This window comes from Pleurodeles waltl, chromosome 9 (genome assembly GCF_031143425.1).
Source record: "Pleurodeles waltl isolate 20211129_DDA chromosome 9, aPleWal1.hap1.20221129, whole genome shotgun sequence".
Classification (NCBI taxonomy): Eukaryota; Metazoa; Chordata; class Amphibia; order Caudata; family Salamandridae; genus Pleurodeles; species Pleurodeles waltl.
Genome location: NC_090448.1, coordinates 1,180,233,900 through 1,180,252,157, shown reverse-complemented (window position 1 = coordinate 1,180,252,157; position 18,258 = coordinate 1,180,233,900). Strand labels below are relative to the sequence as shown.

The 18,258-nt window shown below is 50.7% G+C and overlaps 1 protein-coding gene across 1 annotated transcript in view; it reads left to right on the top strand.

Annotated features, from left to right (window-relative positions):
• The first annotated feature begins 8,786 nt into the window (after positions 1-8,786).
• The window catches only part of BAZ1A (bromodomain adjacent to zinc finger domain 1A), a 318,920-nt gene continuing 309,448 nt past the window's right edge, over positions 8,787-18,258 (top strand). The window contains exon 1 of the mRNA XM_069209108.1: positions 8,787-9,048. Coding sequence (XP_069065209.1) covers positions 8,936-9,048 — 113 coding nt within the window. The 5' untranslated portion in view covers positions 8,787-8,935. The remainder of the gene's footprint in view (positions 9,049-18,258) is intronic.

The following is an 18,258-nucleotide window of genomic DNA, read 5'->3' as shown; positions in this document are numbered from 1 at the left end:
CATGATCAAAGTCCGGTTAGGAGTTTAGAGTGCTAATAGCTCTAACTCAAGCAAATGCGAGACCCGTTGCATTGCAAATGCTTGTTTAGATTGAGCACGCAAGTGCTTACGATCTGTTGTAAGTATTCAGTGGGCTTTTAACCATGTCATGCTCATCACTTTCACTCGTTCGTGGGCTTGCCTTACAAAACTCCCTTGATGTCATTGGTAAATGCTCTATGTTTGTCCCGCCTTGGGGCAGTTTTGTTAACACCTTGCAGACTGACCCTGTTACATGGATTATCGCACGATTGATGATATGTTTTACTGTGAGCACATTTTTTTTTCTTGTGTCTCTCCTTCGCACTGATGCTCATGTCAGCCATGGCGCTTTGAATTGCCTCGCACTGCCGTCTCTCAGCACCTCAAGCCCACTTGTTTGTGGGCTTGCCTTGCACCTGGGAGTAGTTTGTATTTTAAGGGCCTTGTTCTTCCTCTGTTATCCTTCTTTTTGTAAGAACGTGTGGACAGCCATGTACGTTGTATTTATCCTTGCAGCACCATGTTGCCATTCGCACTTAAGCATTCAGCCTGAAGCTTGTAATTTGCCTCCACCTCCGACTGTAGCATCCAATAAATAAGGTAAACACTTATCAGTTTTTCATATGACATGACCTCCCGTCCCCAATGGACGAGTCCAGTGCAATACCTGTTCCTGTTCAAACCATTAGTCTTGATGTCGTACTCTCAGTATAATCGTGGTTAAGGGGCCGAAGTTGTGTAAACCGTTTCCTTAAGTTATTTATAGGGTCTGAATCAAAAACGTCAGCTGGTATTTTAACAATGTCTTCTCCCTTCTGTCACTAATCTATGACTTGCACCTTCCAGCATACACTCAAGCATTAGACGTTCCGAGGCGGAGTAATCTTGCTCACACTTGAGGGGTTCTCTTTCCCTCAACCGACTGAGCAGTGTTTTCTAGCAGCTCCCAGCAGGTCAACTGTTAATCAGGCAGAGACCATAAATTGTCATTCCTATCCAGGCACTGAAATACTTATACCCGGTATTGATCTTCATGTCTATTTTTGTATTCTAGTCTGCTAGATAAATGGGTCTTTTGAAGTCCTATATTTGTCGATAGTTTGTGGAAGAACTTTCTTTTTACAGGTTTGCATTGTTAAGAAAATTAAATGCCTATACATTAAATTGAAAATTAACATTGCGAGGAATGCAGGTAGCACGTACATTTATCCGTAGCCAACTAAATGTAGTGGCCTTATTTCTACACTAACACTTTCGTAGTTCATAGTACGCCTTGGTGTAGAGATTTGTATGACACCTTCAGCACTACAGGTTACAATCCAGTGGGAGTAGACTGTCTTTCACCCTTATGAAAGTAATAGTTTATTATCATTTATTTGGGGTTATAACACTATTTTTACAGAGCCAAGTGAAAACTCAGTATGTGGTAGGCACCATTGAAACTATATATGAATTATTTTTTTGTAGAGGAAAACTTTTGTCTTGCGTGGTGGAGGCACTGCTCTTCGATTGTGCCTTTTGAACTCGCGAAGAGCGTGGTTGTTAGCCAGCCAGCAACTCTGATGGTGGGGCGGTGAAAGTGGTATTCTATTGGAATTAGCAGGGCAGATTTAAATTAGGATGCTAAATGGCAACATTTCATTTTTTGCTGCAGATAGGTTATATGCAGGGCTGCTAGAATTATGTGGCAGGAAAAGACCAAATTATGAGGCAGGGTTGACCAATTTATGTGGCAAGAAAAGTCCAGCTATGAATTTACGCCAATAGCTCTAACTCAGGAAAATGCGAGACCTATTGCATTGCAAATGCTTATTATACTTTGATGGCCAGCTACAAATTTGATTGACTGTTTAATTTGCAGCCTTCGTGCACTGGCTGTGTGTGCTGATTCTAGTACACTCTGTGGTCCTAGCCCATTCAAAGTGCACCTACTTGCCAGGCCAAAACCTCCTCTTTCACTACATGTAAGACACCCCTAAAGTAGACCCATGGCAGCTTCGTGGGCAGAATGCAGTGTACTGGCGTGGTTTACATGTCCTGATAGTGAAATACTGCTAAATCTGTTTTCACTATTGCAAGGACTGTCCCTCTCATAGGGTAACATGGGGATTACCTTAAAATATCTTTAGAGTGTTGTTTCCCATTGAGAGCAAATAGAGATATGGAGTATGGGGTCTGTGGACAGGCAATTTTAAAATACATCTTTTGGTGAAGTTGTTTTTTAATTTGTTGGTTTGAAAATGCCACTTTTAAAAAGTGGGTATTTTACTGCTTAACCATTCTGTGCAGCTGCCTGTCTACTGAACATACGTCTGGGTCAGGGTGACAGTTGGGCTGTTGGTGCATTCGCTCTGGACTATCACACAAAGGGAGCTAAGGTGTGCCCTGCATTTCCGGATGGGTCTTCCTGTGCTAGAGTGGTAGGAGGAGCTGACACTCGCACCTGAATAGGGCTGTGTCTATCTTCACACAAATCAGCCACCAACCCGCTGGAGTGCGTCTGGGGTCAGGGCAGGAAAGGTAGGGTCTTGTGCACTACAAAGACATCTCTTTGAATTTTGCCTACTACAAAGGCAAAAATGGGCATAAATACTAGACCTCTGACACCACATATCCTTCTGGATTGAAGAAATTCTGCCAGGAAGAAGAGCTGGATGTTGTAGGAGGGACTGCCACTCTGCCTGTTGCTTTGTTGTGCTGGCCTGCTGCTTGGTGCTTGTGTCCTGGGAATGAAAAGACTGGACTTGGCTTTGTACATCCTGCTTCCAAAGGTTCTCCAAGGGCCACGGGCTGAGCTTGCCTCCTATTCAGAAGTCTCAGAGACACCAGAGACTTCACCTGTCAGTGTCTGGCATCTTCTGCTGAGAATCATGACTTGCCAAGTGGTGCCAGCTCCAGTCCCTGGGCCCTTGGAAGTGCAAGCTAGTGAGCTGAAGGAAAGAAACCATGCATCAGTGCCCTGCCCTGGAAGAATCGATGCAGCGCCTGTCTCACGGCTGAAAAGTCTACACAGCGCTTGTCCCGCGGCTGCAGAATTGGTGCAGCACCTGTTTCACCATGGCCCATGAACACATTGTGTCTGCATTTTCCATGCATTGTCCCTGAGTGTCAATTTTTCATCTACCCCACACCTCAGAGGAACAGAGGTTGCGTGTCTGGAAATCGACCATTTGTCTTTCAGGAAAGAATTAATGCATTGCCTCCCCTGCCAGTAAGGAACACATGCATTGTCTCACCTGTGAAGAAAGAATCAACTCATCACCTTCTTTGCGAAGTAAGGAACAGTAGAATTGCTTTCCTTTTACAGTACCGCACCTCCACTGTGGCCTGCATCGTCTTTGTTTTTCACGCTTCCAGGTACTTTGTGCCAAAGAGATACATCCATTGATTCCTATGGATTAAGTCATGCTTAAACTTTTAAAAAGTGACATCTTGACTTGTTTATGTTAGATTTTTGTTATTTGGTGTTGTTTTTTTTACTCATAAGTATTGGCTATTTTTCTAAATGGGTGTGGAGTCCTTTTGCAGTGTTTTCACTGTGTGTGTACAAATACTGTATACATTGCCTTGAGATAAATCTGACTGCCTGAGACAAGCTACCAAGGGGGTGAGCAGGTGTTATCTCAGCTGTGTGACTCCCATAGCCTGACTAGAGAGAGAGGGTCCCTACTTGGACAGGGTCCAAACCACTGCCAACTAGATACCCCACTTCTAACAGCTCTCTTCCTCACGAGACCTGTGTCAACCCTTTGTCTGCCCTTGACATCACCACAGCAACACTCGACAGATACAGTTTCATACTCCAGGACTGCTTCAACATGACAAGTATAATATGCTGGCTGTGATAAAAAATAAGTTACAACATCCTAGAAAAAGCAAACACTCCTAGAGAATACAAGATTAAGTAAAGCATGTGACATGTAAGCAGGAACCATATGATTGCGTTAACACTTTTACACTTCAAATACGCTGGCTGAAAAGAGCCTGCAACGTTTACTGTTCTAATGTGCACAAAGCATGGAAAGGGTGCATTACCAGAGGCTGTCCCTAGGTGTCCCTTGGGACCTCTTTTGGCCCCATAAGGTACCTCACCCTGCAATGTTGAATTCAACACATCCCCAATGACTTTCGGGCACTGTGCTGAAAAATGATGAGCGATGCCTGTTTTGAGAAAAGTTTTATGCTGTGCATTCAGGTTATGAGGGAGGGGAGACAAGAGTAACATGCTGTTTGAAAAAAAATATCTAGGGTGTTGCACTATATGAAACTTCACGTAGTCGTATAAAGCGCTCTTCCGATCGTTTTCGTAGTACATGAAACTTCACGTCCTCATGTAAATAAAAAAATAATTAACAACATTCTGGAAAAAGCAAACACTCATAGAGAATGCAAGATTAAGTAAAGCATGTGAAACATAAGGAGGAGCAACATAGTTACGTTAACGCAATTACACTTCTAATACGCTGGCTGAATAGCCAGATAAGGTACTGCACCCTGCAATGTTGAATTCAACACATCCCCAATGACTTTCAGGCACTGTGCTGAAAAATGAAGCACGGAGACCGTTTTGAAAAATGTTTTACTCTGCGCATTCAGGTTATGAGGGGGCAGAGCCAAGAGTAATATGCTGTTTGAATTTAAAAAAAATAATGATAAGGTTGCGCAATATAAAACTTCACATAGTCATGTAAAGCAGTCTTACGATCATTTTTGCAATATATGAAACTTCACGTCCTCATGTTAAAAAAATAAATAAAAATAAGTAACAACATCCTGGAAAAATCAAACACACACAGGGAATGCAAGATTAAGTAAAGTATGTGAAATGTAAGCAAGAACAATCTGGTTACATTAACGATTTTATACTTCTCATATGCTGGCTGAAAAAAGCCTGCAACATTTACTGCTGTTATGTGCATGAAACAGGGAAAAGGTGCAGTACCACAGGCTGTTCCTAGGGACCTCTATTGGCCACATAAGTTTCTGCAGCCTGCAATGTTGAATCAACACATCCCCAATGAGTTTGGGGCACTGTGTTGAAAAGTGAAGCGCGACACCTGTTTTGAGAACAGCTTTACACTGTGCATTCTGAGAGGGAGTCAAGTGTGACTTTGGCATGTTTATAGGGAACCTCAGCGAATGCAGAAGATTCGCCATAGTCTGAAGGTGAGCGACGACTTTCTGGGGCGTGTCTGCCTTCAACAGCCAGTCGTCGAGATAGGAAAACACGAAAGTTCCCGACCTGCACAGATGAGCTGTGACCACCGCCATCACTTTTATGAACACTTGAGGGGCGCTGGTAAGGCCGAAGAGGAGCACAGTAAACTGAAAGTGCTTGTGACCTACCATGAATCGTAGGTTTTCGCCTGTGGGCAGGCAAGACAGGGATACGAAAATAAGCGTCTTGCAAGTCCAACGCCACAATCCAGTCTCCTGAGTCCAAGGCAGAAAGGACTTGAGCCAAGGTGAGCATTTTGAACTTCTCCTTCCGGAGGAAGAGATTGAGGGTTCTGAGGTTGAGGATAGGACGCAGGCTCTTGTCTTTCTTGGCCACCAGAAAGTAGCGTGAATAGCAACCACAGCCTACTTATGGCGCAGTAACCCTCTCTGTGGCCCCCTTGGCCAAAATAGATGTAACTTCCTCACAGAGAAGTGCCAAATGATATTCCGTTAGAGGGCCAAATGATGGAGCCATGGCCAGAGTGGAAGTCGCTGAGGGGAGGGAGTAGCCCCTTTGGACGATCTTCAAAACCCACCTGTCCGTTGGGATGTATTCTCAGTGGGGCAGTTTATGGTTTATCCTGCCACCAACTGGTCTGAGGTGGGGGGGGGACAGACTAGGAAGATTTGGAGGCTGCAGCCAGGGTGCGGGTGGACTGGGCAGACCTCTCGTTCCCAGTCCCACGAGCCCGTGGGATTCTGCGTCCCCAGCAGCGCAGGGGCTGTGCAGCATGCGTGGCACAGTAGCTAGGGAGGGGATGCAACAGGGAGCCCCTTCTGTGGCCACGAAAGGGGCGAAAGACGGACTGGCGGGGGTGAGGGGCAGTGGAAAGTCCAAGGGACCGAGCCGTAGCCCGGGAGTCCTTGAATCTTTCCAGTGCCAAGTCCGCCTTATCTCAGAAGAAATGAGCGCCCTTAAAGGGCTTGTCCATGAGGGTCTGTTGGACATCCCCCGAAAACCCAAAAGTTCTCAACAAGACAGGGCGTTGTAATGCCACTGTCGACGCAACCGATCTGCACAGAGAGTTGGTTGTGTCTAGCCCACATTTTATAGTAAACTTGGCTGCATCTATCCCATCGGCAACAGACTGGGAGATGATCGCACAGGCCTCCCCCGGGATCTGCAGCTGAACTTGCACGACTGTGTCCCAGAAGGAGTGGGTCTAATGGCCCAAAAGGCATGCGGTGTTCACCAACTGCAATGCCAGACTAGAGGAAGAGAATATCTTCCCAAGATTATCCAGCATTTTTGATTCCCTATCCGGGGGAGCGGAGAGAAATAAGTCGGATGAGGATGCCTGAATGACCAAGCCCTGATGCTTGGGCTGGTGGGTCAGGAATTTAGGGTTGTTCGGGGTGGCTCGATGGTAGTGAGCGATTGTACTATTCACAGGAACCCCTGTGCTCGGTCTGGACCAGGTACCCAGTAGGACATCAGTGAGGGCTTTGTTAAATGGAAGGAGAGGTTTTGAAGCAGAGGCTCCCGGCTGAAGCATCTCCATCAGGGGATTAGTCCTGACCGCAACAGTAGGCAGATCAAGGCAGAGGACCTCAGCTGCTCTACTGACCACCATGGAATAAGAAGCTCCCTCCGCTGTAGTCACGGTAGGAGGAGATAGCATGCCAGTGTCTGGGGAGGTATCAAGACCGCTGGAGTCCCCTTTAGCCCAGTCCATATTCTCATCTTACTGGTTTTCATAAGGGTCCAGGGACCCCTCCAATCCTTCCTCATATTCATACCCAAAGACAAAAAAGGTCTGAATCCAACCTGGGGTGGCTAGGCCGTGCCAAAGTCGGAATCGGCGTCGACTGACTCCGTTACGCACTGGGTCGTCGGGGATTAGGATCGGGTTAACGTCGATTATGGGCCCAACCGACGTCAGGAGTGTTAAATGACTTTGCCAGCACCGGGGAAGGTCTCAGTGGTACGACCGACGCCGATACAGATCTGGACGCAGATCCAAAGGGACCTTTGGTGGCATGAGCCAGAGCTGCCATCGTGGAACCCGAAGGGTCCCCCTCCGAACCCCCAGGCTCCGAAGGCACCGCATAGGAGCCGGACTACCCAAATATGAGGTGCATGGCATCATGAAATTATTTTAGTTGGCCAGGGTTCACTCCGGCTCACTAAATTTGGGGAGGCGCGGACCACATGCAGAAAAAGGCTTCACAGACAGAGGCCTAGAGCATTGACGCTCTTCCCGCTTTGCATCATCCTAGCAACAGAGTGAAGTTGAAGAATGCCTAGACTACTTCTTACCCGAATGTCCCGATGATTTGTAGGACGAGAGGTGGTGACTCCGCGGCCGGTCTCGATTCCTTCCTCTCAAGGGAGACTGGGAAGGATGTGGAGTCGAGCGCCGAGCCGCCATGAGCTTTATGGATTTCATCCCTCAAAGCCTTCTGGTGCATGGCATGGCACTCGGAGCACGACTTCGGGTCGTGGTCGTGCTCCTGGCACCACAAACAGACCCGATAAATGCAGATCCGTCACCGATATCATTCAGTGGCAATCCTCGAAAGGCTTGGACCTGGTCTTCGACGACATCATAGATGCACCAAAAGGCACCAGAAAATTCGACAAAAATGTTGAGGCCGTCAGAAATTGACCAAGGTGGCTCTTCTCCAGATTAGCGAGTGACACGGAAAGAAAAGAACTGACTTCACCGCACTGAGGCGGTGCCTGTGTTCGACCCCGACATAATCACAGCGCACGGTAACCACAACGCCAACAGTCGCGGAGTTGACCGACGCCACCTGACGGCGCACAGGGGTACTGCCCGAAGAAAAAATCTGCAGATCCAGTCTGACGCCTGGGGAAATTCTAAGGCAAGGAATAAGAAGTCTCCATCAGATAAAGGGACGCAACCGTGACCTGAATACCTTTTTGTGGAAAAAGAAAAACTTATGGAGGTTTAAATGTGAACTACCCCTAAAATCTGAACAGGGGCTCAGGACGAGGCAGAGAAAGCCCTAGCAGGCGAGGGGTTAATTCGGTATACAGAACCAAGCTATTACAAAGTAAACAATATAACTGAGCCCTCACTTAGTTACTCAGTTGATGAGTTTTTCACAAAGTACATAAACAATGACCAACGTGCTCCTCACAAAACAGTTGGAATGACGTCATCGCGGAGAGGGGCAGCTTCATCCACTCGCCTCGCGTTCAATAAATAGCTAATTACTAACCGCACTTTCCATGACAACAAAGGACAGCGCTCCCATCCGAAGATGGCCGCTGGATGTAACGTACGGTGGCCTGAGAGCACCGCGTGCTCGGACAAAACACCACTGTGCTTAGTCCGCCCTCGCTGTCTTTGGTGCCGGCCACCATCTGTCACAGGTCGGCCCCCTCTTTCCCGCCAGGCTGCGAACCTTCAAAGAGGGGCTGTCGTGGCCACGCCCCTGTACTCGGCACGCAATTGCCCCTAGCCCCTTCCGCCCTCAGCATCTCCGCATGCGCGGAAGCGGCGCCCATGCGCAGACTTGACGACGGCGGGACTCGCGATGTTGTTTTCATTGTGTTGCGCACGCGCCCATCAACGGCGTCAGCCGTTCAGCCTCTTTGACAGCGGCGCGCCTGCGCAGTGTGAGTGCGCGCGGGTGTGAGCGGCACGGGAGCCGGCGCGTGCGCAGTGAGCCCGCGGCGCGCGGACAGAGCAGGGCCGACACCGACCCTCCGCCCGCCGGAGCCATGCCGCTGCTGCACCGCAAGCCCTTCGAGCGGAAGCGGCCCCCCGCCGACCTGCGGCCCGACGAGCACTTCTTCTACTGCCGCGTCACCAACGAGATATTCCGCGACTACGAGTGAGCCGTGGGGATGAGCGGGGGGGAGGGGTCCGGGGCTCCGGGGGTGGCCAGATGCCCACTCGTATGTGTTCGCCGTTGTTTTGTCTCCGGCCCTTGTACTCTTCAGGGCCACAGCTGCCCCCCCCCCCCCTCCTGTTTACTCCCACCCCTTGCCTGCACCCCATCTTGTCTCCTTCCCACCTGCTGCTCCCCGGCCCCCTCTCCTGACCCCTGTAGCCCTCAGCACCCCCTCCTCCTGACCCCTGTAGCCCTCAGCACCCCCTCTTCACGGGCCCCCTCCTCCTGACCCCTGTAGCCCTCAGCACCCCCTCTTCACGGGCCCCCTCTCCTGACCCCTGTAGCCCTCAGCACCCCCTCCTCCTGACCCCTGTAGCCCTCAGCACCCCCTCTTCACGGGCCCCCTCCTCCTGACCCCTGTAGCCCTCAGCACCCCCTCTTCACGGGCCCCCTCCTCCTGACCCCTGTAGCCCTCAGCACCCCCTCCTCCTGACCCCTGTAGCCCTCAGCACCCCCTCTTCACGGGCCCCCTCCTCCTGACCCCTGTAGCCCTCAGCACCCCCTCTTCACGGGCCCCCTCCTCCTGACCCCTGTAGCCCTCAGCACCCCCTCCTCCTGACCCCTGTAGCCCTCAGCACCCCCTCTTCACGGGCCCCCTCCTCCTGACCCCTGTAGCCCTCAGCACCCCCTCCTCCTGACCCCTGTAGCCCTCAGCACCCCCTCTTCACGGGCCCCCTCCTCCTGACCCCTGTAGCCCTCAGCACCCCCTCCTCCTGACCCCTGTAGCCCTCAGCACCCCCTCCTCCTGACCCCTGTAGCCCTCAGCGCCCCCTCCTCCTGACCCCTGTAGCCCTCAGCACCCCCTCTTCACGGGCCCCCTCCTCCTGACCCCTGTAGCCCTCAGCACCCCCTCCTCCTGACCCCTGTAGCCCTCAGCACCCCCTCTTCACGGGCCCCCTCCTCCTGACCCCTGTAGCCCTCAGCACCCCCTCTTCACGGGCCCCCTCTCCTGACCCCTGTAGCCCTCAGCACCCCCTCCTCCTGACCCCTGTAGCCCTCAGCACCCCCTCTTCACGGGCCCCCTCCTCCTGACCCCTGTAGCCCTCAGCACCCCCTCTTCACGGGCCCCCTCTCCTGACCCCTGTAGCCCTCAGCACCCCCTCCTCCTGACCCCTGTAGCCCTCAGCACCCCCTCTTCACGGGCCCCCTCCTCCTGACCCCTGTAGCCCTCAGCACCCCCTCTTCACGGGCCCCCTCCTCCTGACCCCTGTAGCCCTCAGCACCCCCTCCTCCTGACCCCTGTAGCCCTCAGCACCCCCTCTTCACGGGCCCCCTCCTCCTGACCCCTGTAGCCCTCAGCACCCCCTCTTCACGGGCCCCCTCTCCTGACCCCTGTAGCCCTCAGCACCCCCTCCTCCTGACCCCTGTAGCCCTCAGCACCCCCTCTTCACGGGCCCCCTCCTCCTGACCCCTGTAGCCCTCAGCACCCCCTCTTCACGGGCCCCCTCCTCCTGACCCCTGTAGCCCTCAGCACCCCCTCCTCCTGACCCCTGTAGCCCTCAGCACCCCCTCTTCACGGGCCCCCTCCTCCTGACCCCTGTAGCCCTCAGCACCCCCTCCTCCTGACCCCTGTAGCCCTCAGCACCCCCTCTTCACGGGCCCCCTCCTCCTGACCCCTGTAGCCCTCAGCACCCCCTCCTCCTGACCCCTGTAGCCCTCAGCACCCCCTCCTCCTGACCCCTGTAGCCCTCAGCGCCCCCTCCTCCTGACCCCTGTAGCCCTCAGCACCCCCTCTTCACGGGCCCCCTCCTCCTGACCCCTGTAGCCCTCAGCACCCCCTCTTCACGGGCCCCCTCCTCCTGATCTCTGTAGTGTAGCCCCTTTCCCAGGAGCACCCTTGAGCAGGGGTTCTGTGCAGGACACCCAGATGAGTAGGGCACCCTGTGCTAGAGAGTCTGTGAGGGGCACCCCTGAGCAGGACCCCCAGATAACAAGGGCACCACTGTGCAGGACCCCCAGCTGACCAGGACACCCTGTGTTAGGCAGTCTGTGAGGGGCACCACTGTGCAGGGCCCCATCTAACAAGCCACACTCTTCCATCATACCCTGGCAGGAGCTCCCCAGTGTAGCCCCTTTCCCAGGAGCACCCTTGAGCAGGGGTTCTGTGCAGGACACCCAGATGAGTAGGGCACCCTGTGCTAGAGAGTCTGTGAGGGGCACCCCTGAGCAGGACCCCCAGATAACAAGGGCACCACTGTGCAGGACCCCCAGCTGACCAGGACACCCTGTGTTAGGCAGTCTGTGAGGGGCACCACTGTGCAGGGCCCCATCTAACAAGCCACACTCTTCCATCATACCCTGGCAGGAGCACCCTGGAGCAGGGGCTTCTGTGCAGGACCCCCAGCTGACCAGGACACCCTGTGTTAGGCAGTCTGTGAGGGGCACCACTGTGCAGGGCCCCATCTAACAAGCCACACTCTTCCATCATACCCTGGCAGGAGCTCCCCAGTGTAGCCCCTTTCCCAGGAGCACCCTTGAGCAGGGGCTTCTGTGCAGGACACCCAGATGAGTAGGGCACCCTGTGCTAGAGAGTCTGTGAGGGACACCCCTGTGTAGGACCCCCCTCCTCCAAGCTGACCAGGACACCCTATGCTAGGCAGTCTGTGAGGGGCACCCCTGTGTAGGACCCCCCTCCTCCAAGCTGACCAGGACACCCTATGCTAGGCAGTCTGTGAGGGGCACCCCTGAGCAGGACCCCCAGATAACAAGGGCACCACTGTGCAGGACCCCCAGCTGACCAGGACACCCTGTGTTAGGCAGTCTGTGAGGGGCACCACTGTGCAGGGCCCCATCTAACAAGCCACACTCTTCCATCATACCCTGGCAGGAGCTCCCCAGTGTAGCCCCTTTCCCAGGAGCACCCTGGAGCAGGGGCTTCTGTGCAGGACACCCAGATGAGTAGGGCACCCTGTGCTAGAGAGTCTGTGAGGGGCACCACTGTGCAGGGCCCCATCTAACAAGCCACACTTCCATCATACCCTGGAGCAGGGGCTTCTGTGCAGGACCCCCTTGTTGACGAGAGCCCCGTGTATTGGTCACCACATGTCCAGCAGCGCCGCCTGTGGAGGGGGCACCCCGCGTGCAGGGCACTCTAAGGGCCTGTGGCAGGCTGGCTCCCGGCTGGGCCCGGCACTGGATGAGAGCGCTCTTCGGAGGCCCCAGCCCGGCAGTGAAGTGGCCGCTCTGCTCTCCCCTTCAACCGATGGAGGGGGCCCGGCCTGCACCGGTTGGAGTCGGTAATCTCACCGGACTGGATGGCGATCCCTAAAGCAGCCCGACGGCCTCTCCATTTGTGGGCGATTCTCTTGGGCCCGGATGCAGCCTGACTGCTTCACTGGGGGCCCTGAACCGACCGGGAGACGGACAGCCCCCTTAACACCTGGATTTAAGAGACGCTTACACAAAGCATGAAGACACGGTAGGGCAAGGAGCCTTGTGCACGATCCGCATGAAGGAAAATGCACCGTCCTTTCTTGAGAGGTTGTTCATTTGTGGTGATCCCTAAGTTACGAGTTAAAGGGAACCCGGGAACATGCCCTGGGAAGAGGCCAGGCCTTCTCGCCTGCTGCGACGAGGGCGGTCTTTGTCTAGCAGCTCTCATCCGTGGTGCAGGAGGATGCGGTGCTCGGAGAGCAGGAGCAGTCCCTGGGCCCGTGGGTCTTACCGGGCGGCTGTAACCTGCGGGCCTTCACACGGCAGGGCACGGCTTGGAGTAGAGGGATCTTGTGGGGCGGGGACCAGCTCTCTCCATACCGTGGTTCATGCTTCTGTTGCAGCTCGGAGCACTCCTCGAGGGCAGGGGATTCTCTCGATGCCTACTGACTCGCCCTTCTCTTGCCCATCCGGTTTCACCAGAAGGCTTCCAGTAGGTGGTGTCCAGCACTCGCCGCACCGTGAGAACAAATCCCTTCTTTCCTGGGACTCACCCGCTAGAGAATGCTCACATTTCTCAAATGTTGAAGAGTGGTCAGTTTACTTCTTTCGTCCAAGGCAGAAGCACTTTTACTGCTTGTCATATCGGGGCTTGAATCTGGCATTGAGACAAAGCTCTCTAGTCCATTGGACCGCCTGTCACAAACTTCGAACGGCAGAGAATCATTTGGTGCTTAGAGAAGAAACATTCGACCTTAGTTCACCACTTGACTAGTCAGTCCTTCAATACACTTCTCGCTTTCTCATTAAATTAGACTGACACTGTAATCAATAGAAAATGCACTGCAGCTCACCCAGCCAGACTACTTCAAACCCTTCTTATTGGATCTGCTCAGCCTGCCACCTCACTTGGCCTTAGCCGCCCCCTTCTGGGGCAGGGGTACCCTGTAGAAAAGCTGCTGTGGAGAAGGTCTGGTTCCTCCACCTTCCTGCAATCTTGATGGTTTGTCCACGGGTCTGAAAGGACATAAATACCTACGCTTCAGCAACTGACAGTTGCTTACCTCAGGAACACTTGGGGACCTTGCGGTGGGCCATTTATCATTTGTTATGATTTTTTTGTGGCCTACTTTCTCGAAACGTGGTGGGCTAGTCATATACGTCAATGTTCAGTAAATTGCATTTTGCCATTAGGCCCCTTTGAGCTACAAAGTCCTTCTAATATTTGCTTGTTTTTGTACCATAACGTCTTGGAAAAATAAGATCTTTTGCCTGCTGATGTGGAAAATAGCCTATGCTGCTCCTATGTTTCATTGTGTCTGACATCAGTGACGTATGCCAGGCTCTTTGCAGATTTGTATCAACATTAAGTCTGCAGCATTCCTCTGTTTGTAATGTAAGGGGTCCCCAGACCAGCTTCCCACTCCATTTCCCAACTCACCCTTTTAGCTGAACTGTGGGTGGGTCTGAATTAGTTCATGCCATGGCTCCATATTCACGCGGCACTGCTTTGGGCTGAATCCCAGAGAGTTCCGCTGCTGCACGTGCTTGAAGAAGCTCCCTGGTGTAATCCTGCACGCCTGTCTGTTCTGTGCTGAGCTAAAGGACCACTGGAATTTAATGTTTCCTCAAAAGCGGCATGTGGAGTGCAAGGCAGCTCCTGAACCGCGGCAGCCATCGCCTGGTCACCCTTGCCTTGAAGATGGCTGTTCAAAGACATTGCAGTAGTGATTGTTTCACCGCAGTGTAGTTTACAGCCTAATGGGTGGCTTAGGGCATTTTACGTGTATAATACGGGAACATATCAGGTTGTTGACACTTCATTCTGGGTGAACAACTATGATGCCAATCCGTGTTTACATTGTAGTGTTATTACAGCATTGTTATTCCAGGAGCGCCCTCTGTATTTGGAAGAGACCCGAATGACTTGTATTTGTTTTTCAGTGTCCTGTGTGTGCAATCTTAGTGCCTTCTAATGAGATGTTTGCTTATGGTGAACGAACTACGCCCTGGGTCCCAGTAGCGCTTGGATGTGCAGAATAAGATGCCTGTTTTCTTTTATGTAAGGAGAATGTAATAGTGTGTGTTTTTATGTGTATATATGTATATACACACACTTATCATCTCAGAGGTAAATATGATAAATCACTCAAAACAATTGAGTAGGTGTGGTATAGCAAGCACCTGGCTGTAGGGTTTGGTAAAAGAACATTGTACGCGGTGGAGCTCACTTGGTGTCCACTACCCTGCTACCCATGGGCGTATGGCAGATCATAAACCCCCGGGTTTATCATGCAATGGTGAAAAGCAGAATGATACTGAAGCACTTTTATACTAGTCAAAACATTGAATCCACAAAATTAGTTTATGTAACAAACAAATCAATGGTGTTTATTCCATTTATAGTTCATTAATTGGGTTCAAATTCCCATTTGCGCTGTAACATCAAGGTAGCCGACACGTTTCGTCACAACAGCAACTTTTTCAAGGCAAAGTGTGCTCTGCGCCACAAAGAGGTCAACAGTATGGTCCAGGATGGATGATGTTCTGAGAAACTCTTTTGTCATTTGCATAATTGTAGGTCACTGAGCACTTCCCCAAAATGTTAGTGAAAAGTGGGGACGAACAATTGTAGAGCCTTTAGTAATTGAAGACTCACTGAGTTAGTCATAGTAGATATTGTGCATGGAAGCCGTGGTAAGCTCCAATCCTGATTGACGTGTTCTTGCGTTTTGATCAAATCAGTCTGGACAGAAACAGAGGGGGAAACCAATTAACTAGTGCAGTTTGGACATAGAAGAATAACAAATACTTATGTATTTCGAATGTGTGGTCGTGATATTGAAAACGTATAAATGTGTCCTTTGTGTTTTAGTAATCAGAAGCCACACAATCTAAAAAGTCAGTTTAACACAACGTAGTTAAAGAGATTAAAACTGATTATACATTTTCTTAATAATGAGAGAAAGCATTAAGCTAAGTTGCAACCAGTTTTGGTGTGAAACGTCCGGGGCAAACAGTGTGAAAATAGAAGACGACTACTGTGTTATAAACCAGGCAGTCTCTTCATGATGCAAAATGTACAAGTCTGAGGCCCATGAGACAAAATGACACCCACCGTTATGTATGTTGAAGTGAGGTCACCAGGTTGGATAACTGATCAAGTTTCGGAGTCCCATGTGACAAAAGGACTCGTACCATTGTGTATGTCAAAGTGAGGTCACCGTGCTGGATAAGTGATCGTCTGAGTCCCATGTATAGTGTTGTTAAACAAAATCAAGTAAATGGTCCATATATCTGCAAAATCAGCTGACAGCATAGTGAGAAAAAAACTGTTACTGAGTATACAGAGAAACAGTAATTGTGAAGGAAATAGTGAGACAAACACCCCAATGTAATTAAGATTGCATGCGCAGGGTTTGGTATCATGCAAACAGGTAGTTCTTATTGAAAGTTAGGAATCACCCTGGGTGGGGAAAGTATCATAGGACAAGAGTGAACAGTATACACTTACACTCTTCTGGAATCCGAAAAAATATGCTAAGTACATTGCAGGCAGACCAGTTATTAACATTCAGAACAATATCAAAACTATGAAGAAACAGTACGAACTTGCACTCTGGTAAAGAGTGGAAATTGTTCTCGTTACGTAAGCATGTTGCTCTCTGATTGCATAATAGTTGCAATAAACCGAAAGTTCAGTCTGTTAGCAAGACCTGTAATTGTCTATGTAGAGTTATTAGTCCATGGCTGTAAGTCTGATCCATTTGGTCTCAAATTTTCCGAGAGCTGATGTTCTATTGCTGCCTCTTAGGTTGGGTTCTGAGAAAACAATGGCATGAAATATTATGGTTGTTATTTCAGACCAGGAATTCGTTGTGTTGTCAAAAGATAGTTGGTGTTCTCATTCCTTACAGCTCTAATATGTTCCTGTACTCTTTTAAAAGTCTGATAGTGCTTTCTACATAGATCTGACGACACTCACACATTCTGCAGTTTACAACTAATTTCTTGTTACAGTTAAAATATTTCAGACTATTTCTTTTTAACATTGTATTGGAAAAAAGTAGTTTTGTCCTCTGAATATTGACAAATATTGCCACATATATAAAAAACCCTCGGCTGTTCAGGCAGCCATGTCTGAATTGTAATGTGCACATGGATTCATGAAATGACATAGTATGTTGCATAGGATTTGACCCCTGCTGTGTGTCAAACAGGGCTTGTCAGATAAGTAGCTAGCTAAGGTACTGTCCAGTTTTGAATCTGTGCCAATGTTCATATAAGATCTTGTTTACTGACTGACTAATACAGCTGTATCATAGATAAATGCGATTCTTATCTTGTGACTGAGTTTGCGTTTTTTGTCCTTCAAAGGGGTGCTTCGTTTAACCTTCATAATTCTGTGTTTAGCCTTAGTAAGATTCCTGTAAGAAAATGCCTCCTTGGCATGGTTACCCCCCCTGACTTTTTGCCTTTTGCTGATGCCAGTTATGATTGAAAGTGTGCTGGGATCCTGCTAACCAGGCCCCAGCACCAGTGTTATTTCCCTAAACTGTACCTTTTTTGTTCCCACAATTGGCACAACCCTGGCACCCAGATAAGTCCCTTGTAAATGGTACCCCTGGTATCAACGGCCCTGATGCCAGGGAAGGTCTCCAAGGGCTGCGGCATGTCTTATGCCACCCTGGGGACCCCTCACTCAGCACATGCACACTGCCTCACATCTTGTGTGTGCTGGTGGGGAGAAAATGACTAAGTCGACATGGCACTCCCTTCAGAGTGCCATGCCAACCTCACACTGCCTGTGGCATAGGTAAGTCACCCCTCTAGCAGGCCTTACAGACCTAAGGCAGGGTGCACTACACCACAGGTGAGGGCATATGTACATGAGCACTATGCCTCTACAGTGTCCAAGCAAAACCATAGACATTGTAAGTTCAGGGTAGCCATAAAGAGTATATGGTCTGGGAGTTTGTCACACACAAACTCCAAGGTTCTATAATTGGCTACACTGAAATCTGGGAAGTTTGGTATCACATCTCAGCACAAAAAATGCACACTGATGCAAGCGTGGGATTTATTGTAAAATACACCCAAAGGGCATCTTAAAGATGCCCCCTAAATACCAGTCCGACTCCTAGTGCTAGGCTGACCAGTTTCTGCCAGCCTTCCACAACCAGACGAGTTTCTAGCCACATGGGGAGAGTGCCTTTGTCACTCAGTGGCCAGGAACAAAGCCTGTACTGGGTGGAGGTGCTGCTCATCTCCACTTGCAGGGACTGTACCACCTGGCGGTGAGCCTCAAAGGCTCATGCCTTTTGTTACAGCCCCCCAGGGCATCCCAGCTAATGGAGATGCCCGCCCCTCCGGTCTCGGGCCCCACTTTTGGCGACAAGGCTGGAGGAGATAATGAGAAAAACAAGGCGGAGTCACCTTCCAGTCAGGATGTCCCCTAAGGTGTCCTGAGGTGACCACTGTCTTTAGAAATCCTCCATCTTAAGTTTGGAGGATTCCCCCAATAGGATTAGGGATGTCCCCTTCCACCCCCCCTTGGCTACTGCCCCCTAGACCTAAACACCCCCCTAAATTTAGTATTTAGGGGCACCCAGGAAATCAGATTCCTGAACCAAGAAGGACTGCTGATCTAAACGCCCTGCAGAGACGACAGACGAAAACTGCTTTGGCCCCAGCCCTCAAGGCCTGTCTCCGGACTCAAAGAGAACTGCAACAGCGACGCATCCAACAGGGACCAGTGACCTCTGAGGACTCAGAGGA